The sequence below is a fragment of the Podarcis pityusensis genome, assembly GCF_964106645.2.
Source record: "Podarcis pityusensis genome assembly, chromosome: Z".
In the NCBI taxonomy this organism is placed as follows: Eukaryota; Metazoa; Chordata; class Lepidosauria; order Squamata; family Lacertidae; genus Podarcis; species Podarcis pityusensis.
This window is the reverse complement of record NC_138044.1, coordinates 42,888,446-42,913,303: the sequence shown is the minus strand read 5'-3', so window position 1 is coordinate 42,913,303 and position 24,858 is coordinate 42,888,446. Positions and strand designations below refer to the sequence as shown.

Here is a 24,858-nt window from a genome sequence, read left to right as displayed (position 1 = left end):
CTTCTCAAAGTTGAATGGGGAGCCATCTGAGTGGGAACAGTACACTTCTTGAACTGAACCATTCATGTAGTTCTTTGGATCCCAGCCCTGTTCTTTTCCAAACTAAATGGAAACGGATTGTGCAGGCACTCTAAATACTATCAAAGTCAGGAACTATATTTCCTGGAAGGCCAGTTTGATAATGAAGTCAAGTATGGAAAATGAAGGCCCAGACCCATCTCACAAAGTAGCACACTGGCAAGTTCTGATACCATCAATGTGTCTGAGAAAATAGAAACTAGTGGCTGTCATTGTGTCCTTACGCTGTTGTCTTAGGTTTTATAGGTCAAAACCAGCCTTTTTATTGTAAACCTGAGTCCACAGGCTTCCTCCCCCCCCCTTTCTGATACCTCGGGTTACATACGCTTCAGGTTACATATGCTTCAGGTTACAGACTCCACCAACCCAGAAATAGTGCTCCAGGTTAAGAACTTTGCTTCAGGATGAGAACAGAAATTGTGCTCCGGCGGTGTGACGGCAGCAGGAGGCCCCATTAGCTAAAGTGGTGCTTCAGGTTAAGAACAGTTCCAGTTAAGAACAGACCTCCGGAACGAATTAAGTACTTAACCCGAGGTACCACTGTATTGCATAAGCTTCTTTGGGAGCCTTTTTGGCTAAATGATGAGGCTAAAAACAGCTTTAAATAAATACATGAAATTTAAGTATTACATATATTTGCATAGTTTATTCCCTCAGTAAAAATAAGAATATCTGGTTCCAGATTCCAAACAAATTTTGGGCACTGATCTCTAAATGACCTGGGAACAATCAACCATGAAAAGAAGAAGAAAAGGATTAAAATTCTTTAAAACAAACATTCAACACTGACAGCTGGCCTCTGTCAGTGTTTCAAAGTAGAATTAATCCCCTACCCACATTTTATTTTATTCTTTAGGCTAATATGAGTGACTTAAGCTTTTGTAAGGGGCACAGTTGTATATTCTGTTCCAAAATGATTTCCCGTTCCAAGTCCCTAACTTGAAATCAATCATACAGAGGAAATACTAGTCATAATATGCAATTTCTTGTTCTGAAATTGAAAACATAAAACCTTGTTAATGATGATGCAGTTAATTTAAACACAAGATTTTTTAAAGCTCAGAACATTTGTATTCCTGCCAGTGGCTAAGGGAAAACGTTGATTTTTCCTAGAAAACCCACAAGTGGAATTACTGTAATCTCTCTCTCTCTTTCTCTCCCCCCCCCCTTTCTTTTCTGAGCTGTGAGGTTAGCCTGAAACAGGCCCTGCAAACAGGTATAGATTTATGTAGATTAATGTGATGTAGTCGGCTGAATTGCTGATATGATGTATATTTTAGTATTACTTCCTAGCACAGGCTAATGGCTGGAATCAAATAAAACATAAAAGCAGATTTATATAGATTGCTGAATAAATCAGATAAAGCTTTGTGTTAGCTACCCTTTGAGAGGGGAAGCTTTTTTCTCCCCATAAACAATATAGAAGCTTTTCATGTAATATCATTTCTAATGTAAACCATTCTAATAAAAAGATGGAATGGAGGCAAGGAGCTCCAAAGAAGAGAGAAGTCTATTGTGTTTAGCCATCATTAACTATAATATGGCCTGACAAGTTTCTTACTCATTTAATGGTGGGTAGGATGGCACTGTATTTAGGAACTGATCAGTTTGGATGGTACATTTGAATCCTGAATTACAGGTAGACTGTTTCAGAGGCAGCAGTGAGCTAATGGGGCACTGTCCCACAACCTCCAGTCTTCCATTGGCCTGCCTCCACCTGCCTTCCTTGTTACACCCAGACCAAGGGGTGGAATAACTGCCAGCTTCCTCCTCTTCAGTGATGCCCTTATAGAGCTCTGTTGTGAGGACAATGGGAAGAATTAGTTGGCTCTGCCCATCATTGACTCTGCCTCCATTTGCTGTTGGACTCTTTGCTTTCTGCTCTGCCAGTCCCAATAAGCACCAGCCACCACTGGTGTCCACCTGCTTTCCAACTTTTGGATGGCTGAATTGCATTTTGCAAATGTGTGTCCAGAGCTCCCTGAAGAGCTATGAATACCAAGTGCTACATGTTATGGTTAGTGAAGAGAGAGTGTAAGTATGAACGCCCATTTAAACAACACATGCAGTCTTGGTAAACCGAGATTAGGCTTAGCATAACATGAGAACCAGGCCAGTGTCTCCATTTCCCCTTCATAGCAAGACTGCAGATTCTATGAAACCAATCTGCAATATGAGAGATTGCACTCCATCTTCAACAGTAGATTGTAGATTTTCCTGCTGCTTTTCATGTACTATCAGTGTGATATCTACCTTTTCCATTAACCCATTCAGATAATTTGTTTCATGTTGCAATAGGGTTGTATTTAAAAATATACCAACAAGCACCCCACCATTTGTCAACTGAGTTGATTGAGCATCTTCATTTTTTAAAAAATTGAAAATAAAAATGTTTAAAAAGTTGAACAAATAGTTATATCCTCCTGGGTTTGACTGTTTTCCCTCCTGAGGAGGAGATTGCAAAATTTAGAAGAACTAAATTAATGAATTACAAATTTATATATTTTAAGGGAAGTATCCTTGCATATGAACCACAACTGCTTTACTCAAAGCACACAGTGAAATTTGTAGTGAGATTTTATGACCTACTGTAATTTGGAAGTTTTTTAATTGTCCACAAGGGAGAACATATAGGTTCTTAATTTATCAATATCTTTTCATGCCAACACATGTGGAAAATGAGGAACGAGTAACACAATGAAAGGTTTAAAGGTTTTACTCATGACATACAGTTCCCACTTTAGAGCTGCCATAGATCAATTGTGGAACAATTACAGGGTGAATAACTAAGGATGAACAAAAACTAAATCTTTGCTTTGGAAGAATAAGGTTTATTTTTTAAAAAATGACATGGATGTGTGTGTGTTTTTTAAAAAAAATCAATCAATTCAGGGGGTTTTTATTGCCATGTCAAAAAGTATTTACTGACAAGAAAGGCCTGTGTTTTTTTGTACATATCTTTCTTCAACTGAGGGTTGCATTGAAAATTGATAGACATGACTAGCTTTGATAAAATAATTTCTATGGGTCTACTTTGAGAAGATCATACTTGTATACAACCCTGACATCCTTAGATTCTCCTGGAACATGTAACTGTGTGTGTGTGTGTGTGTGTGTGTGTGTGTGTGTGTGTTTTGATAGCCATCTTTAATTCCCATAGTATTTCATCCCTGTAGCATTGTGGAAGAACTTTATGCCAAGAAAACTCACAGGAGACTGAGTGACAGATCAGACTATTGTCCCACATCCCCTTTTCTACTAAATCACAGTTTTCTATGGATGGAAGGTGGCTATTGTGAAGCTGTCAAATGCAGGGAAGTTAAATGGGCTGAAGTGAAGGCTCATGTTAACAATAGTAGCTATCTCTGTCAAACGAACATGTGGGTGACAGTTAAAGGCAATTCAGCCCTGATGGGTGGTCGATTAAAAACAACAAAGAACAAGTGGACTCAAAGCAGAGGGGAAGCCCCTGTTTGCTTTGCAGTAGCCCCAAGCAGGAGAGGGAACCAGAGTCCCCCTTTGAAACCAATGTGATCTGCATGAGCTTGTTGGAAGAGCAATGAATTAGGGCCCAATCACAATGACATGACTTATTTACTTCTGGAGATGGGACTGAGGTTTGTTTGTTTGTTTGTTTTTACTTGGTGTGGAAATTATACAGTGTCATAAAGTGCACATGGTCTTCTAAGACGCATGGATATTTCCTTGCTGTGGTTACAGAGGAAATTGAAATGCTACCAAGGAAATTGCTCAGAGTTCTGAATCTTTGCAGTTGCTTTTAATTTAACACCTTTGATCACTTGCAGACTACACCCTGCCTAAGGATGTGAAGGTTATCCCTGAATATTAAGGAGGGCTATAGGTAATGAAGAAGCAAAGCTTAAAGAAGGAAGATTGTGCCCATAAAGTAGAGGTGCACATTACCTGAGTGACTTGTTTCCCTGTCCAGATTATCCTCAGCTGAGTGAAGTGGGCCAAAAGAAGCAGCATGTGTTGGCTTAATGGTCTGAAGCAGGATTTTGGCCATTTTCTATCTCATTCTAGACATGGTTAGTGATGGCGCAGATATCAAGATGTGGATTTGGATCCACCCAAAGGACTGAGGGGGTTCATTATTTATGGTGCCTTTTTGGAGTCTTTTTGAAGAGATTATGGGTTCTGAATGGGAGTGAGGGAAACCCCAAAGACCCCAGGGTTCTGAGGTGTTCCCAAGACATGCAACAGGGATAAAATAGGGAGCCTATCTATGCTGACTGAGATCACTGGTCCAACCAGCTCAATATTGTTGTGCTGTGGCTTTTTCCCACCCTACCTAGAGACAAGAGAGGTTGAATGTGCTGGTTAATGATGATACAGTATATCTGGGAGGGTTTCCACCTGTCACTAGACTCACTACCTCCATAAACTTAGGAAACTGGCATAGCTTCCCCCTGTCACATATGGTGTCAGCTGCCACTCTTCCACACTGGGGAGACGATCCCCAAATCATTGTTAAAGAAGAGCAGGGTGATCCAACCTGGTTAAAATAATATTTTACAATGTGTTGCTATAGCTGTTACTTTTCATGGTTGGAGAAAAGAACCAGTACTGACAACTAGCAAAGGCAGCTGACACCCACATAAAAATGGTTGGGCCCATGGTCAAAAGTGGATCGATCAATGGATGTGGCCTGCACGACTTCTACATCCAGGGCAAGCAAGTGGGATCGTCATAGATCAAGACAGGCAAAAACAATAAATACAGGTTCAGAGTTGGGTTGTGGAGGGGGAGAGGCCTGGGAAGGGCATGCCCTATGGAGAATCCAGAGGACCAGAGAGACATGGCATTAGATTTGCATAAGCATTGCATGTTCTCATTGTACGCATGTGAAGGAGACTGTGTGCTCCATGGTGTGGTCCACAGAGGAGAAGCAGTGCTCAGACTACTGTCCAGGTGTTAATGCTTGAGAGGCACTTCAGCTCTGCAGTTTGGTCCTTTATCTTTACAGTGAAGGGCCATAGCTCATGATACAGCATCTGCTTTGCATGCAGAAAATTCAAGGTTCAATCCCTAGCATCTTCAGAGAGGGCTGGGAAAGGCTCCCTAAAACCATGAGAGCCTCTGCCAGTCAGTGTAGACAGTACTGAGCTAGAGGGACCAATGGTCAATTGGGTATAAGCGAGCTTCCTACATTCCTATCTTTAACATGGATTTTGATCTCAGGTTCCCCACTGTTGATTACTAAGTATTTTTCAGCTGGTTGGTTGAGCTTTTTTGGCCTGTTTTGATTGGCATTAGATTTCTTTCTTGGCGATTATATGTTACCATTTGAAGATATAGTACAGATTGCATTTAGGTTTTTACTTTCTACACACACACACACACACGTTTTCTTTCATTAGAATCCCTCTCTAATTAGCTATCGCTGTGTCTCCGTCGTTGGTGTTCTCCAGGCAGGTAACCGAGTATTTAGCTAGACAACAAAACAAACTTCAGAAGTCGGTGAAAACAGTCTTTGAAAAGACATAGGAAATAATAATTTGCCATTCTGAACCCCAAGCCCAATGTGGCATTGCTGTTTTTTAGCAAACAACAACATAAACGTCATATGCTATAATACTGCAGGGTAAACAAACTTTCTGCAAGAGCTAAATATATCATGAAACATGGATAACTAACACAGAAGGGGCTGTGAATTCCTTTCACAGCCACAATTCACCATGCTGAGGGGAAATTCTCCTGGATTCCAGGCAGCTCAAGATTGGGGCTCCAGCCAAATACATCAACAACAACAAAAAAATTTGAACTGCCTAGGGAAATACAAGCCTTGTACTGTTACTCAGGGGTAAAATGTGCTCAGACAGGCTGGAGCCCGTTATAAAACAATAGGATCAAATTTTTCAATCAGGTTATCAAGCAATATTACATTTACAGAGCCTGCCAAGGGAAAAAAATAGTATCTCAATCAAACACAAAACGTGGAAGTTGAAACAAATATGTTTTCATTTATCTTTTGTATTAAAAAGAAAACACAAAGAGGGATATTCTTGTGATTTATGTGCAGTTGCCCCTTATTCTCTCTACTTAACTGCACCATGAACAGCACTCATACCTTTATAGGAGTGCCAGGTGTCCTGTTTCACTGAGGACACCCCTCTGCTTGAAAGGCTTTTCAGAGATCAGTCCTCTATTTAAAGGCATCCTCTTACTGTTGCACTGTCTAGTCCAGGTCCAGTTTAAAGACAATAATTCTTAGGAAGGGACAGCAGGGGGCAGGACTTGAAATGACTTGTCAGGGAACTGACATCGGAGCTAGAGGCGGAGGGGAGGCTCTCACATGATGCTGGAGAAGGGCCCAGCAGGGAGAGAGGCAGCTCAGCAGATGGGGAAGCAAATAAGCGCAACACCAGGGATAAAGGGGGGCAGATGGGGGAATCGGCGAGAGGGCTCCAGGACTCTTCGCTGGACACCAGCGGGGAGAGCATGGGTCCTCCGCTACCCACGCCCTCCCTGCGCAGAAGGCTTCCGCGCAGGGAGAGTAGGAGGAGACTTGGCGTCAAACAACTTTTATGTTGGAAAAGGTTTAAGAAACGCCCACTGACAGATTCTACTAGCGACTGAAACAGCCACGAAGTGAAGGGCTGTCCAGACAGAAAGGTTTAAACAAGGCAACATAGCCAGGAGAGGCGGCAACTTACGCACGAGCAACCCATACTCAGTACATGACCCATTAGCAGTTAACACTTGGACAGCAGATGGACAAGGTATACAAGCCAGCTAGTCAGTCTTCTCCATCACATTAAGGTTGGTTGCATTTATATTTAAATGATGGCAGTTACTGCTGAATTTGTATATAAATTAGCAAATGCAAATTGCATGCAGATGCCTGTCCTTCCATTGTTGTGACTTGTAAGTAACCAGCCTACATACTTTGCTTCATTTGCCTCAGTCGCACAGTAACATTCTAGGTTGGTGTTCCAGGTTACGTATTATAAATCTGCCTTAAACTAAGGTCAGCCCACTGGTTCATCTATCCAAATACTTTCTGCTGCAAGTGGCAGTGGCTTTCCAAAGCATACTCTTGAGAGCTATTGGCAGTCAATGCAGAGTCTTATACTGTGGGCACTACTGACCTAGATAGTCCAATGATCTGATTTGTTATAAGGCAGCTTCCAATGTTCTCAATAACTCTTCATCCCAATCTGCAGAAAGGCAGTCACACATTACCTTAGGTGCTCCTTTTCTAATGCTTAGCATCCTGGACCATGACCACAACAGTAGGCAAAGTGTCAAAGACCCCGTAGTTTCAATGGACTGTCAAGAATGCAGATTCATCCACAGGTCAGGAAGAGGACTTGAGATGCAGATTGCAGTCAGCTTTAATTCACAAAAGTGAAAACACAACATCTAACCTGCCCTAGTTGAAGACATTGCTGGGACTGGTGTCTGGCCCCTCCTTCCTTCTCTAGCCCTCTCCCTCTGGACTCCTCCCAAGAAGCCATAAACTCTGGCCTATTGCTCAGAAATGTGCAAGGCTCATCATGATCTGGGTATCAGTGGAGGAGAAGAACTAGCTGAAGAAGGGCTGTCTGAGGCAGCATCTGGCTCCTCTGTGGCAGAGGCTGGATCTACACTGATAAAAGTAATATAGCCCTCAATGCAATTTCCCATTGCCGATGGATCGCTGCTTTACAGCACCCTCTGATGTCAAATTTTTAAAAAAGCATCTTTAATGTTATAACCAACCAGTGTAGATTTGCCCAGAGTCTGCGCTCACACTGAGACCTCGGTGCCCAGCCCTATCCTGAAACGGCTTTCTTCTTCTATACCGCCCCCACGTTCACTCAAACCTCCTGCTTCTATCACCTCCCAGCTTGTCCCTTCCGCAGACTGGTCCTCAGTGTCCCACCACCACTGTCCTAGGTCTAAGTGTTCTTCCCCTGTATCATCCCTGGGGGTTCTCGGACTGGCGTCTCCTACCACTCTTCATCAGCCAGCCAGTCCCTGACACCTAGATCCTCCCCCCATGCTAGAATCCCAATCTGGATTAGTCCCCCTATACATACATATCATTGCAACAATGGCCCCCTCATGTTTAACTAGAGCTCTTTTTAAATACAGATTTCAGGTGTAGATTGTGCATGTCCATCACCAATTTTCCTTATGAAGGGCTGTGTGGAGCAATGGGTGTTTGGTCTGTGCGTATGGTTGCAGTCTGAGATGTGTGGCCTGTTTGGGTGATTTCAGTGTATATACGTGTGTGACCACAGTGGGGGGGGGCAGTTGGTATGTGTGTTCGTGTGGTTGCAGTGTGAGTGTGTGGCTTATCTGCTATGTAGCAGTCTAGGATGAGTAGCAGGTTTGTGTGGTTGTGGTACAGGGTGAGTGCTTCTGTGTGCATGTTGGTTTTCCTCATTTCAAAATAAATAAATATCAGAAACCTGTCAGAAAAGGCAGGTTTCAGCCGCCTAGTGAAGCAGTTAGAAAGTGTGCAGATAGCATCATTGCAGCCCTCTAATCAAAACTCTAAGGCTGCAGCACTATATTTGCTTTCTGAGAAATCTAATTAAAATCAGTGGGATTTGCATTTGGATAAGCATAGGCTAGGATCCAAAAAACTGCACAGCTCAGTGAGCATACCCAGCAGGCCACTAGTGTTTTTCAGGAAACCCTATTTGATTTCTAGTGACATCCCTGCTCAGGATCATCTTCCAGCCCACCTCATCAAAGACAATGTGTTGGCTTGCCCCACCAAATGAGCACACTCTCTCTCACACACACATACACATACACATCAGAGTTTATTTTCAATGTCTGAAGTATATTCAGGCAGTCCTAATATAACTCCAGATATGTCTCAGCAGCTATGTACATACATGTTCCTAAACATCTGGATCAGGTACATGCATAACACTCAGCTTCACAGATTGTTGGTTAGGGGGAAGTTCTCATTTTTGCTTAATTGTTCCATGCTATCACTTGGCCCCAGACGCCACAGTCAGACCCACTGGAAGGTCACAGGTGGCCGGAAAAGGGCAAGGTTCTAAATGGACAAGTGAGCCTTTAAAGGGATGCTTCTGATCCAACAAAGTCAGGGCCTTGCTGGACTTTGGTGGCCGCCACAGACATCTGTGGGCTCTGGGTGGCTGTCTACATCCTGCAGACATTGCCCAACCTAACTTGTCAGGGTTCTGTGGACACACCACCTACTGCTGTCCCTGCCTTTCCATAGTGTTTAGCCTATATTGAAGATCTCCATCTTGCCCTGCATACCTCTGACTTAAAGCCATGACATTGTACAGCATTGGAGCAGGTCAGTATATGAAATACATTATCAGTGTAATTTTGAATAGGGAGTTGTGGTATATTGTCAGGAAATTTTGCAGCATGAGGAGCTAAATCTTTTTGTTGTTGTTGTTTGGATCTGAGATTTGGAGTGGCTGTAGCTCAGTGGCAGAACACATGCATTGCATGCAGAATGTCCCAGGTTCAGTCCCTAGCATATTTAAGTTAGAGCTGGGAAAGACACTGATCTGTAACTCTGGAGAGTCACTGGCCACCAATGTAATGAAAATATAGTGCTAGATGACCAGTAGTTTGACTCAGTATAAAGCTGCTTCCCATGTTCCCATGAAAGCACTATTATAAAGCCTGATCATAATGACATGTGGCAATGTGGCTAGTTATGGACAGATCAGCCTAAGTCCATTTTATGTCAGTTTCATAGGTCTATTCTGTGCCAAATTTTGCAGACTTCCTGAAAGAATGTGCAAAATAATTGTTTACATTTGAACCTAAAATACCTATTATGTATGCATTTGTTCCTTAAGAGACGTATTTTTGTGCATGTTTTTGGGGACTGCAACTATCTTACAAATCTGGAGAGTGGTGCAGTCTGACTGATAGTTGCACTCCAATCCACAAACAAGTTTATGAACATCAGATTAGTCCACTGTGAATAGCAGGACTGTACCAATTCCTCTGTGAACATGTTTTGTGGATTATGGAGAAATTACTCCGCTTTTATCCTTTGGTACTGATTTCTGGCAACATCCATTTCTCGCATCATCCGAAGTGTGTCTTCCACACAGCTGTAAGACAGTCTCATGATGTATGCCATTGTTTTCTGTTTCAACAACTATTATATGTTAATGAATGTTCAAAAGTTAGTGAAAATTTACATTCCCATATATAGTTTGTAAATTTCTAAAATTAGTTGTATATCCTCCCCCCCCCCCTTTTTGGACATACACCATTGAGTGACTGAGTGCTAGCTATCACTTTTAGGTACAATTCAACATTCACTAACATATTTTTCAGTTTTCGGCCATTCCCCGAATTCCTCTGAAATGATCAACATTCAACATACCTACCAACATCTACACAAGTAGATTAAGTTCCTGGCTTCAAAAGGTCAACCTCCAATTCCTGATAAACATAGTGGGGTGGGGGACGGGGACAGGGCTAGCATGTTTGTCCCTACATCACCTATATGTGTTTACACAACACAGATTACAGATGCCTGAAAAAAGCTACCATGGCATGTCATAATTCCAAAGGTCATTTTGTTGTTGGGACACACATCACTGCAGTTGATTGACCTCTCTTTTTATCTTTATTTCTGTGAAAGGAAGGGATACACCTATCAGAAGAGCTGCAGTTTCCGTTCACTTAGTAACAACTTAGTATTTGAGTTGCCTGGAAGAGCTTTTTACATGGGGAGATTAATGGCCATCGAGATAAAGACATTCTCCTGCTAAAAGAATTCATTTCGTTTAATCCTTTTGAAATTAGGAGATGATATGGAGAGATGAGTAATGAAGTGCACTCTCTGATTGTGAGTTACCTAATAGATAACCACAGGGGTTACTTTCTTCTCAGTAGCTGTAATTACACTAATTACTGATATGGTGCTAAGGCAGATTGAGTGTGACAACACAAAATGGAGTGTTTCTTAGCAACATAAGATCTCCCTCTACCTCATCAGTTTGCTGAGAGGAGAGAACTTTAAAAGAGAGCAGATGAGTCCCATGGGGTTGGGAGGCATCAAGCAGGGCCTCCCAGATATAGGATCTTCTCCTTTGCTATTTCCTGAAATTTCATTGGAATCGCTTTGCTCAGATTCCATCTTTCAAATGAAAAAGCCTCACTCTGCAATGAGCAAGTCAGTTAAACAGCTTTCTGCCCATGAGTGGACCCACTTATTTCTGAAGGTTTACTCACAAGAGCAAAGCTTTGACTTAGCTGCAGAGAAACTTGATGGCAAAACACACAACTTTTCAAGCAGAAGATCCCAGGCTCAATGCCTGGTTTCTCCAGATAGGGCTGTAAAGACCCTTGTCTGAAACCTTGGATGGCTGCTGGCATTCCCAGCCACCACTGAAACGTATAGGGTAGCAAGAACCCAGAGAAGTTGCTACCCATAAGAGTAAGTAGTGTTGGCTTAGGTGAAGCAATGTTGCAGTCTGATCCAGTGGTACCTCGGGTAACAGATGCTTCAGGTTACAGATGCTTCAGGTTACAGACTCCGCTAACCCAGAAATAATACCTTGGGTTAAGAACTTTGCTTCAGGATGGGAACAGAAATCGTGCGGTGGTGGGAGGCCCCATTAGCTAAAGTAGTACCTCAGGTTAAGAACAGTTCCAGGTTAAGAACGGATCTCCTGAACGAATTAAGTTCTTAACCTGAGGTACCGCTGTATAGGACAGCTTCCCATTACCAACTAGTTCTGCATGACACATGGGAGGATGTACTGTATTTGGGATATTGGCTCAAAAAAAATATAGTAACATCAACAATATTCAGTAATATTCAACAAACAAAGCCGTAACCAAACACAACAACCAATCATATGCATAAGCAACACCTAAATAAATACACTAATAATGCTGTATTTTACTCACCTGGGAGTAAACCTGTTGAACTCAATGGAACTTACTTCTGAATAGACATGTATAGGATTGCACAGTTAATACAATTCAATCACACTCTTGGTTAGCATTAAAAAGTAGCTCAGCCTGCCTCATACAATCAGTTTTAGCTCTTGGAGTGCAAGCTGAAATTTTGCCTAGACTTGACCAAATTACCTCTGCACCTCTTATCTGCTGCCAAAGATGTCCCTTGCATGATTCAGTTCTGCCAATCTGTTTGTCATGGTGGTAGGGCGGTCAACCCAAAATGTTCTTGCACTGGGGGCCTGCACTTATCTGTCACTGTGCAGAATGTGGTTAACAGCTTCAGGTATTTTATCTGTAAGAGGTTTAAATAAATAAAAATTTAAAACCCAATGACCAAATTCACATTTCCTTCACATGAATTTTCATATGAAAGGTGCTGTATCAATATTACATTTTAAAATCAATCCTATGATGTAGTTATAACATCTCAATTTTTAGTTTATTATTTATTCATTTAATTTTTATCCAACCTTGCTACAAAATGATGCTCAAGGAAGCTCACCACAATAAGATACATGGTATTATTCATTAGTTTTAGTATTGTTTTCATTCTTTCCTATTTTATGTCATGACTTTATGCATCTACATTTCGTAAGTCACTCTGTGGGTGGCAGACCCACTGAAATTCATGGACCTGACTAACAGCTGAGTCAATCAACTAATACATTAAGAGAAGTTGTCTCTAATATGTTCTACTCAGAGTAGATCCATTTAAATCCATAGACCTAAGTCATTTCCTCAGTGAATCTACTCTGAGCAGGACTAGATTTGGATACTACTCGATGATGATGATGATGATATTAGCAAACAATATTATTAAAATGAAAACTTTTCCAGAGGGGGAGATTTGTTAATTTCTTCCAGCAAAAAAACAACAACCATATTGTGGCATCATAAAGAGTAACACATTTCATATGGCATAAGTATAGTTTATGTCATAATATAATTGTTAGTATTTAAGGTTCTTTCTTCTTAATTTGTAAACTGTTCTATAATCCTAACTATCTTCATAGAGACCCTGTGAAGCTGAGCACTGTTTATTTCCATTTTGCAGACAGAAAAACTGATCAATGGAGGTAGAAACTTGCCCCAGCCCACATTCTTCAAATTAGTGATCACAGCTGACTTTTCCAGTCACCTCCAAGGGCTGCTTGTACAGCACTGATGCAGCAAGAGGAGCTGTCTGGGTAGTCCAGCATAAATGAGACCATACACACAAAACATGTTTCTATGTAAGGGACCCAATCCAGGAATGGGATTGGTGCATGGAATACTGTCTCCATGCACAGATTGTCCTTGCTGGATTGAGGTGATCTGAGCTGTCCTCAGTACAGTAAGGTAGCTCAAACTGAACAAAGTACAGTATTAACAAAAGGGGGAAATTAAGTAAAACACAAGTTTAATCAAATGCAGTTGCATATGTCTATAATTGTTGAATAGCAAGCTAAATGATGCTTGTAAATTCTTTTTATTCTCCTGAGTTTTTAAAAAGTTTTTTTTTTTAAAAAAGAAAAACTATAACTCTTGAAAAATCTCAGAGGAAATGTTTAAAAAATGACTTGCACATTTTGCCCAACAAGTGAATATCAAATTTCAAGATTTATAGAGGGAATGTTTTAAAACAAAGGCTCCTCTTTCTCCAAGATTACTCTGCCATTTGTTTTGAGTTCCCAACAACGACCTAAAAAAAAAATGCATTACAAAATTGCTTAAGAAATCAGTTGTTTGAGAGTTTCTTCCACAAAATATGAACACACATACAAACACATCTGATAAATACTTTTATAATCAAGCCTTACATTTGTGCAACCCATTAGTTACTACTTTACCATTTTTAGGAAACAAATTCCCACTGAACAATGCTTTATTATGCAAAAAAAGGTGAAAACGGTTGTCATCTACCAGAGCTGTTACCCAATTAAATAAATCAAAGTTCATGAACCATATTAATTTTAGTTGAGACATATTATGTTTTAGTTGATAAATTTATCTGCATTCGTTGTTAAGTGTTTAGTAAGCACTTAAGAAGGACATAGGAAGAGCCTGCTGGATCAGGCCTGTGGCCCATCTGGTCCAGCATCTTGATCTCACAGTGACCAGCCAGGTGTCTGTAGGAAGTCTGCAACCTGGACACAAGCACACTCCGTTCACCCGCTTGTTCACAGCAGCTGGTATTCTGGTATTCTGAAACATACTGCCTCCAACAGTACAAGTTGGAAGTTAGCCATCAGGGTTAGCAACCATTGACAGCCGTATCGTCCATGAATTTGTCTAACTCTCTTTATAAAGCTTTGCCACAAAGTGGATATTTTAAATGGTTTCCTATTGTATTTGGGCTTGGAAGCACTGTTCACAAAAGGAAGATTGCAAATCCCTAAAACAGAATGAACCTGCATGAAAGCAATAGTTCTGAAAACAAGAAGCATACTTTCCTTGTTTTTAAATGATGCAACATGTGTCATTGTAGCACTTAGAAGTGGCATTTCCTCCTATGTGAGATAACTTTGGGTACTGATATCCCAAACTCCTTTCATCATTGAGCACCACCAAGGCAGCATCCATGTGGTTCACAGCTGGTCTCCCTTTCAAGCATCAACCATCCCTGGACCTGCTTAGCTTCACCACCTTATGTGCCTTCAGACCAATACCCTCTTTTAAGATGGTGTTTGCTGTGTGCAACTTTTACTGGTGTTAAAAACAATGGGGGGTTTTCTAAAGGAGGGGGGACTGCAACCCAGTTAATCAGGAAAATGTTGTTAGTTGGTTGGAAGTAGGTTTTTGTTTTCTGAAATTGCAGTCTGGGAATAAGCCCAACTGGACTCGATGGGATTTCTGAGTAGACATTAAGGCTGTGTCTCAACTAATTTAACTGATTAAATGTTGCAGCCATGAGAGTTGCATTTGTACACCACCTTCCCTCAAAACAGCCCAGGAATCGATCCACAGTGGTGGTTAATTTTTAAAAAAAATCCTCACAGCAACCTTCAGAGATAGGTCAGACTGATGTGAATCCCAAACATTATCAACTACATCACGCTGGTTCTCCTCTTGATAACATCCTAAATACTGTGGAGAAAGCACAGTGGGATTTGATTCCAAGTAAACATGTACAGGTCTCCTTTGTCAAGGACATTCTGTGAACCGGTGTAGAATCTATAGGATGGCCAAGACTGCATTGCTTAGTGAATGGAGAGTTGAACTCACAACTTCATTTCCCATCTCTGTTAGGAACTTGTCTGGCCTTTGATAAGTCACTCAGATTTTCAACTGTAAAATGGGAACAATAGCAACCTGCCTTACAATGGAAAAAATACCTGTGAAAATCACATAAGTAGCAAGAGTAGTTTGCCACTTGTAGATGTCCACACACACACAAAACACATATGTATATGTTAACAACACATACACCTGTCATTCTCAGTAAATGCCTATGACAAACGCAAGTGGTTTCTATGTTTATGGGGAAATGGCAAACTCTTCATTATTACTCACAGGTTAAAAGCCTGTGAGACTTCACATGTGGGTTGGGAAAATATTTTGAGATGGGGAGGTATTCAGCCATAACCTTCTTTTATCTTTCTCCTGTCCCGTTTCAGTACCACCACTTCCTGTACTTCACTCCCTCATCACATTCCTAGCCCCCTTTCCCCAGTAATTTCCCGTGCATGTTCTAAGCATGTAAATTCAGAGTGTTATGAAGAGAATTTTAGAAACTGTGCATTATGTTGATAGACTGCCCTAATGCCTGCCAGTCTGAAAGGCAGGAAGGAACAGGCTAGGAATATGCTAACTATCAGATGTAAATGGCATTGCTCCAATAATGAGATCAAAATATCCTCTGTAAGCTTCCCCCCCCCCCCAAGTGATATGGGGTATTAGCTATGGATGAGAAGACAAACAAGTATATGTATTTTCAATAATAATGCCAGTCAGGTCAGAGAAGAATAGAAAATGAAGTGAATTCCTAATATCCTTTGAGATCGCGTTCTTAGGCAATCTGCTTTCCCTTTTTATTTAGCTTCACTTCCTCCATTTGTGTGTGTGTGTGTGTGTGTGTCTACCCACAGAGAGGGACACACACTAGCATTGTCTTTTACTATCCTGTGAAGGTGTATTATATGTATATGTCTATGCACATACGCAAGCCCCCCTCCAAACATACGAACACATAATGAAGCGCTCAGTGTTTTAGCTAGCTGCCACCTTTTTTCAGAGCACACTATTCCATTCTCCATCCCAGTCAGTGTTCCTTTCCTACCCTTCTAAGAGTCAATATTCTGAACCCACCAGTTGAGCATTCCCAATCCTTTGGTGTTGAGTTTCATCCTCCACTTAGGGTCACCCCATTGTTGTGTACCTTCAAACCTCAAGATTCTCCTGAAGCTGTTAATGCTACTGTTTTGGCTGCATAAAGAAAGGCATTCAGAAAAGAAGTTTGCTGTTAGTATATAGCAAACATGTTCAACCGGTCAACTGCGATCGACAGATAGATCCCCAGGAGATCCTGGTAGATCGCGGTTGATTGCAGCTGCCTGTGTTCTATGTTCTTGAAGTAATTTGGCTTCAAATTCAGATTCATTGTCTAATTGTTTGTATCCAATGGCCATTAGAATGGAAACACCAAAGTTACAGGCAGTAGAAGATAAAGTTGTTAACCAGTGAAATCACTAATTGCTTGTACATGAGTGCTTAAGGACACATTCACACCATGAATTTAAAGCAAAATGGTGCCGCTTGAAACAGTCATGGCTTCCACCAAAAAATTCTGGGAGCTGTCTTATATTAAGGGTGCTGAGAGTTGTTAAGAGACCCTGTATTCCCCTTCCAGAATTCCAGAATTACAATTCCCAGAGTTCCCTGGGGGAAGGGATTGACTGTTAAGCCACTCTGGCATTTAAAAAAAGCAACAACCCACAAGCCAATGTGGGAATGTGGAAAACCAAAGCCTGGAAAAATGCAAAACTGGGAGAAACAAAAACTGACATATTTGCTCATCCCTTGGTAGGATGGTGGTGTTTAAGAACAGTTCTTCATCAGCCCCTTTAGATGGCTGTGTCTCATTTAGTCATTGTGTTCAGTTTTATCATCTCTTCCTCTTTTTTCCTTTGTTCTTTCCATTTGTCTAATCTCCAGTTTCCTTTATCCACTCTGTTTGTTTCTACCACAGTGTGTCAAGTAAGGATGTTTAACATGTAAGAGAATAAAGAAAATGTGCTCAATAAAGAGATCCTTCAGAAAATGATTAAAAGAAAATCATTTTCATGCTTCTCTCCTTATAATTTTTTTTAATAACACAGAACAGATTATTTTTTAAAAAAAAAAAATCTTCTAAAAGACAGAGTTTTACATATTGAAAAGAGATGTAAGTTTTAAAGGAAGGATTTAGGCTGGAGCTAATGGTGGTCATCATTGTGATGTAGCCTTATCAGTAGGCTGCTATTTTTGTAACTGAATCTTAAAGGCATTTTTGCCCTTTGAAGAGAGTGTAATGTACTATGCTGATAAAAATCAAGGGTAAATAGAGGTTCTGTGGTCTGTTGTCATGAACATCACGGGCGACTAATGCCACTGTAGAAACAAAGATGGCAGCTAGATAAACAAGTAACGAGCACCCATTTGTCACCCCAAATCCAAACTGCTAAAGATTAATATTTGCTGAGGGTCTCTTGTTTTAGGTAGAAAGAAAGATCTGTGATCTTGGTCACACGTTTATGGGTTTGCACTTGACAGAGGCATCTGTCATTGATTAAGAGGTTAATGATCAGTAGTTTCAGGTCTAGATATTTCGTAACAGCTGAGCCACCCGACAACAGAGGTCAGGGAAAGACGAATGACTTACAAACCAGTTAACATGCATTCTTGCACTTTTAAAAAGTAAACAGATAGATTTAAAATTTGGGGTGCTAATAATATCCATGGAACTTTACATACAAAGAGTTCAGACGGACACCATAATGGAAAGTTGCTGAGTTAAAAAGAGTTCATTAAGAAATATGGTAGCATTTTTTCTTGAAGTGAACTTTAATGGTTCTCTCAAAACAGAAAGCAATTGCCTATTATGTGGCTGTCAGACCATTTTGCTCAATTGTACCCTCAAATATTTGCAGCCACCTTCCAGGTTGCTTTATGGAAAAGAAATAGTAGGCTGTAGCCCAAGAGAGATCATGTCACAGAATTCTTTGTTGACATTGAAAATGGCAGTCATGGATTGCTATACGTTAAAAGTATGTTTTGATCTTCACAGCCTTTTATTAACCCTTTTATTAGTAGCACATCAAAAAGTGGTGCTTCTGTGCTTAATTTTTTGCTGCACATCTAACATTTTTGTCATCAGCATCTTTTTTGTCCAGTTTTGTTTATTGAGTTACTTACCAACTGTAAATATCCCCCCAGTCCATTGTGGAATGCTTTGCATTGTTCTGTGTGATTGTTACGTAAACGAACATTTCTTGAAATAAAGAACAGAAATGTATTTGAACAGAGCATAAAAGGGACCCCTGGCCATTAAGTCCAGTCACGGACGACTCTGGGGTTGCGGCGCTCATCTCGCTTTACTGGCCAAGGGAGCCGGCGTACAGTTTCCGGGTCATGTGGCCAGCATGACTAAGCCGCTTCTGGTGAACCAGAGCAGCACATGGAAATGCCGTTTACCTTCCCGCCAGAGTGGTGCCTATTTATCTACTTGCACTTTGACGTACTTTCGAACAGCTAGGTTGGCAAGAGCAGGGACCGAGCAACAGGAGCTCACCCCGTCGTGGAGATTCAAACCGCCAACCTTCTGATCGGCAAGCCCCAGGCTCTGTGGTTTAGACCACAGCGCCACCCGTGTCCCTGTTAGTGATGTTACTTTCATTTAAAATAAAATTAATATGAAAATATGTAACACATTTTGATGCAGCAATCAACAAGGTTACTGGCTGTATTATTTAAAACCGGGGGGGGGCGGATTCAAAAATTAGCAGATCGGCAACATTTTCGTGATAAAGTTTTATTAACACTTTTCACATTACAATAAAATACAAACTAATGACACAAAAATAATAAAAAAGAAAAAGAATAAAAGAACAGTGAAAAGATAGAAGAGATAAATAAGTACAGAATCCTCTCTCACAGATACATCTTAACTTTTGTCCCGTTCACAAAAGGGTGTGTCCTTGCACCTGGGAGCATCCCTCTCTTCTCCCAGTTTCTCTCCGAAGAGATTTCTTTCCCTGCCTCTCACACAGGGTGCTTCAGGCAGATTGGCAACATTTTCAAGGGGGAAAACCCATCCCATTATGTTGAAAATGTTGTCAAAAACACAGGGGCTGAAACAATCTCCAGAATTGCACTATTTTGGTGTGCATATGTACAGCCCTAGGGAGGATGTTTCAAAATTTTGGTTCCACCACTGAGAAGCCCCTGTCCTTCTAACAGCCAGGACACTTGGAGCAGGGTCTTTAAGGAAAACCTGAATGTCTTAGCAGGTTCACATGGGAGAGACAACTCCCTCAAATGTCATCGAGCCAGATCATAACCCTGAATTAACTAATCTAGTGGTGGTTTAAGATGTTGTTATCACGTGATCAGAACCTGTGTTCAAGTAGCAAGAAAGCTTGGTCTCTGATGTGACAGCTGTTTCAAAATCTATCATTGCATAGACTGAGCCCCTGCATAAGACTACTAACTACTCACTGTTTTTAATATTATGCATTTAACTTCGACATACAGAGTAAGGACCTCCAAAGGTTATCCCTCCAAAACAACTGACAAAAGCAATGGGATATAGCATGGAATACTATAAATAGATTAGCGTAGAATGTGCTTCACAGATTTATTATTTTAGTAGCTCTAATCTAGATGTGCTTTGGTTTTTAGCACAGATATTGCTTAGTTATTTTCAAGAGAGGCTCAAACATTGTTCATTTTAAATAACCTTGCATTTTTTTCTTTCTTTATCTTTTTTCCCTCCTGAAAGAATGCTTGAAGATGATCTGAAACTCAGCAGTGATGAAGACGATAATGAGCAGGTAACATTTTTGACATCCAGTCTGCTTTCTCAAATGCCTAATGTAGCCGCATGAATTTTTATGATATTTGCAACACTTCATCCCTGCCTGCCCAGCACCTAAATGTCATTTCCATTTAGGTAGCTAATGAGTAGCACCTCAAAAGACTTTGCAATTGCTTGTCAGTTGTCCTTCATTCCAGATACATCAGCATTTATTTTATCCTGATGAAAGTACTCAAGAGAGTACCTTTTTACTTCTTGCAGTTTCTTAATCAAACACATCTCCATTCAGGTATGATCTTCCTTCAATCTATCTTACCAAAGGTATCAATGTTGGTTGCCCCTGTGGACACCATTTCATTGTGACTTCCATGAAAGGAGACCCATTGCAACAGGGCTCAAACCCGTTTCCAGCCTAAGGGCCTCTTTGCCTTCTTGGCCACATTCCACAGTAGGCAGATCAGAAGAAGAAACTGTGTGGAGTAATGGATGTTAACGTGACCTTTGCAAAGGAGGCATTTTTTCTATGCACATTCACACATCCCTCTCAGTCCTCTATCCAGGCAAGCAAGAAGTCAAGGTGCATTATAGTCAGGCAAAAGTACTGAAGGAGGGTCAAAGCATGACCAGTAAGGGTCATGTGACAAAGAAGTGTGGCCTGGAGAGAGGCTCATGGGCAGCTGGAAAGGCCTGGGGCATCTCATTCAGCCCCCCTGGCCTGAGGTTACCCATCCCAGCATTAAAGCTTCCATTCAGAAGCTTATCCACATTCTGCAGAGCTGATTGTTTTCAGAATACTTTGGCAAAGGTGTAGAAGTCACACCGAGACACCTTCACATATATCAAATGCCCAGTTTGTCCCCCTTTTATTCTCTGTGAGTATTTTGAGTTTCTTTGGGGTGCCAAGGGAGGCAGAAAATAAGGGTTAGATCTGGAGTCAATTTTCATTTACAGCTGTGCAGCAGCTATTAATGCTGTGTGCTCTCAGTTCACCAAAAGATCTAAAGATGCAAGCCTTTGTGTTTCTCTTTCAGAATGGGCTGCATAATCAGTATCAAATGCTTTTTTTAAAAAAAAAAGTAAAGAAAATTCTATTGATGGCTTTATAAAAGTATTGTCAAATTGTTTGAAGTTATCCACCAATATGGTCTCATTCCTATGATCCCCCTCCCCCTTAAATATGCATGCTGGCCAGGCTACAAGGCACAAATTCTTAACAGCAGGTAAACATCTGCTTAATGTTTTATTAAGCAGTATCATTAAACTGAACTTAAGCGTTTTCTGCATTTTAAAATATTAGAGTTCACCCAACTGCGTGGAAAGTAATGCAAGAGCCACCAGCACTCCCATGGCCAAATCACAGATGCAAAGTTGAATTTCCTGTGTACTGGGCAACTGTAGCTCCGCACCATGCTTCATCTACCCAAACTTTTATTTGTTATAAATATTTCTACACCACCCTTCAACCATATTCCCATGTGGCTTACAAAAAGAATTAAATAGTTGTAGCTCGGTGGCAGAGAAACTGCTTTGCAGGCAGAAGCTCCCTGGTTCAGTTCCCCATGTCATCTCCAGGTAGGACTGCCAGTGTACGCAATGCTGAGCTGGTCAGACCACTAGTTCAGAGTCAGTATCAAGGAGTTTCATATGTGAATTTGTGCATAGCTCCCAGTACGTTTCTGAGTACAATTCAAAGTGTTGGTGCTGACCTTTAAAGCCCTAAATGGACTCAGCCCAGTATACCTGAAGGAGCGTCTCCACCCCCATCGTTCAGCCCGGACACTGAGGTCCAGCACCGAGGGCCTTCTGGTTCCCTCGCTGCAAGAAGCCAAGTTACAGGGAACCAGACAGAGGGACTTCTCAGTAGTGGCACCTGCCCTGTGGAACGCCCTCCCAGCAGATGTCAAAGAGAAAACAACTACCAGACTTTTAGAAGACATCTGAAGGCAGCCCTGCTTAGGGAAGCTTTTAATGTTTAATAAGTTACTGTATTTTAGTGCTCTGTTGGAAGCCGCCCAGAGTGGCTGGGGAAACCCAGCCAGATGAGCGGGGTATAAATTATTATTATTATTATTATTATTATTATTATTATTATTATTAAAGAAAAAGTCCCAAAGTGATTTGCAGCTAAGTAAAAAGTATAATAATTAAATCACATAAATGTATTAAAAACAAATGTAACAGAACAATATTATATCATTGGTGCTCCCAGATACCTGGTAAAACAAAGCTGCCTTTGCCTGGTCCTGGTCCTGGTCCTGGTTCTGAAACAATGATAAGGTAGATGCCAAGCAAACCTCCTTGGGGTGAATGTTCTGTATGAGGGATACTGCAGAGAAGACAATTAAAATAGCATGTTTAAATTTTTTTGTATCTAAAATTAAAATGTAAATACAAAAAGTCACAAAGCCGCATCCAATACCCTGCATGACTTTCCCTTCTTCTCCTTTCTTCACATGCCCCCCAGATCTGCTCCAGAGAATCTGTCAACGTTCTGGTGCAGACTTGGTGGGTGCGCAAGAGGGATGCAGGAAAGAGGAGAGGAGGGTAAAGTTCCGTTGCACAAGCAGGTCTGCTGCATGAGCAGAATGGCAGTGTTGGATGCAACACAGCATATATATATATATATATATATATATACACACACACACACACACACTCACACACACACACATACATATACAGTATATTATATGTACTAAGCAGAAAAGAATGAATATATGGGATAAATGTCAGGTCGTTAGTCATTAGCTCTATATTTTGCACAATCAAATAACTTCTGCAATAATTGTTTCTCTTATTATGTGGCTTTAATGAAAGTAAATTTTAGATACCCCCCAGGGTGGGGCGGGAGGGGGGAGAATCAGCAGGATTTAAGCTGCATCTTTAACACCCAGGAAAATAAAAAATTGGCTGGTGCCAAAAGAACAGTACAGGAAGGACTGGGCAAACCACTCTGGAAAGAGTGTTCCACAACGAAGGCACCCACCACAGAAAAGACATTCTGGCAGCAACTCACCTCCCTTCAATATAAGCATTAGGATTTTTGTATTGATAACACTGGACACAACTAGGGATGTTAAAAAGCATTGATTTTCTTTTCCACCCTGTGGCCATCATATGCTGCACCATTTCTGTTCCGCTGCAGTTCACCTTCTGCAGAAAACCACATTATTCAGCTCACTGTTTACTGTGGTAAAATCTAATAACTTAATTAATTATGTGATTGTTGCATGATTGTCACATGGTGTGTTACATGATTCCACACCATTTCAGGGGTGGGGGAGACAGCATCAATAAGAACAGTGACTGCAGACTGGGAGTGACTGGTCATAGTTGCCTTCCTGGCTTCCATTCCTGAACAGACACAATTCCTTGTACCATTTCCCACTTTGATGGAATTTCCCGGCATCCTTTGCCACAACCTAACTCTTGCCATGTGCCACCACTTTCAGGCAGCAACTAATTGCTTTGCATGGATATGTGTTTTGCCATCTCCACCCAGATGGTTCACTGAACCCCGAGGTGCATAGTTTCTCCTGCAATTGTGCATGCAAGGATCTGATCCTTGATCAGGCAATGTGTGTTTAGCAGGATCAGCTCTTGTTGACTTCTCTGTACAATTCTTTAAAAAAAAAGAAATAAAAACAATTTAAACCTGTTCCAAAGTCACAATAAATAAGAGCAGCTCAGTGTCTGGATTCTTTGAAGCGGTCTTGTCTAGTCCCAATTAGCTTTGAGCTCAAAGTTATCCAAGTGAATTGCAGCAGAAACTAGTATTTTAAAGAGCCGCAGTTTACTAATCTTCTCCAGCCCATTCTTTGTTCTGCATTCTGCCCAAGAAATAGTCCTCTTAACCTTTGAAACGTGTGTCCTTAATCTAAAACACATTGCCAGAGTGTTGTGTGTTTTGGACCCAAGTAACTTTGATACCATTCACTTAAAAAAAAAAAAATTTTCTGCATTTAAGTATTTTCTTGGCAGAACAAATTGCTGAAGTGGATTTTTATCTTTTCAGCCTCACACTCCCCCCTCCCTTCTCCCTTAAACAATTAAATTTTACACATGTGGATCTCAGATAACCCTACACTCCATTGCCACCTCCTACTTAATCCTTGTTCCTGATTTGGCTGTCATATTTCAGTTATTGTTTCTCTCTTGGCTGTGTTTGTATTAGATAATTGCATGCAAAATGAATTACTTGATCACTCCGACGCTTGTCGGGCCTCAGGTTGAGCCTCCCCTTCCTTCAATAGATAATGGAAGCATGGGACATTTCTTTCCAACTGTCTGTCTCGCTGGTGTTGTTTTAAAAACTGATTAAAAACTGGCTAATTTGGAAGATATAGTTGTGCTGTTTTAAAGAGATATGGCATCTGAATCTTAATAGCAGGATCCGTTGTTTTTTTCCAGCGACCTCCACCTCCCTGCACCCATTATTACCCAGATCCTGAAAAGTTTGCTTACCTCCCACAATACCTCCTCCCCACGTTTCTATTTAGTTATCAGCAGAAAAGCTGAGGAATCATTCTTCAGTAATGGCATCAATACTGAACACACATACCGGGGGCAAGGTCATCCTGTCAAAGGCATGGGCTAGGGGAATCAGAAGGATTAGGATGAAACCAGCTACAAATAACTTTGATGGAGTATTTTAATGTAAACAGTTTGCCTTCCTTTGAGTTTCACTGACATCTTAGGCAGCACAATGTTTCCAGAATCAATTAAGAACTGATTTTTACAGTGTATTAAAAGGCCAATATGGATGGTTTTCACCACCTCTTTAATAAGGGTGTGTTGAAGCTTCACTAGTGTTACTTGGAGGAAAGACCCACTGAAACCAACAGGGCTTA

At 41.0% G+C, this 24,858-nt stretch overlaps 1 protein-coding gene across 7 annotated transcripts in view; it reads left to right on the top strand.

Annotated features, from left to right (window-relative positions):
- Positions 1–24,858, top strand: part of AFF2 (ALF transcription elongation factor 2) — a 396,915-nt gene that overhangs the window by 273,599 nt on the left and 98,458 nt on the right. For all 7 annotated transcript variants that reach the window (XM_080991062.1, XM_080991061.1, XM_080991060.1 and 4 more), the window contains one exon: positions 19,973–20,024. In XM_080991062.1, the coding sequence (XP_080847188.1) occupies positions 19,973–20,024 (52 nt within the window). The remainder of the gene's footprint in view (positions 1–19,972; positions 20,025–24,858) is intronic.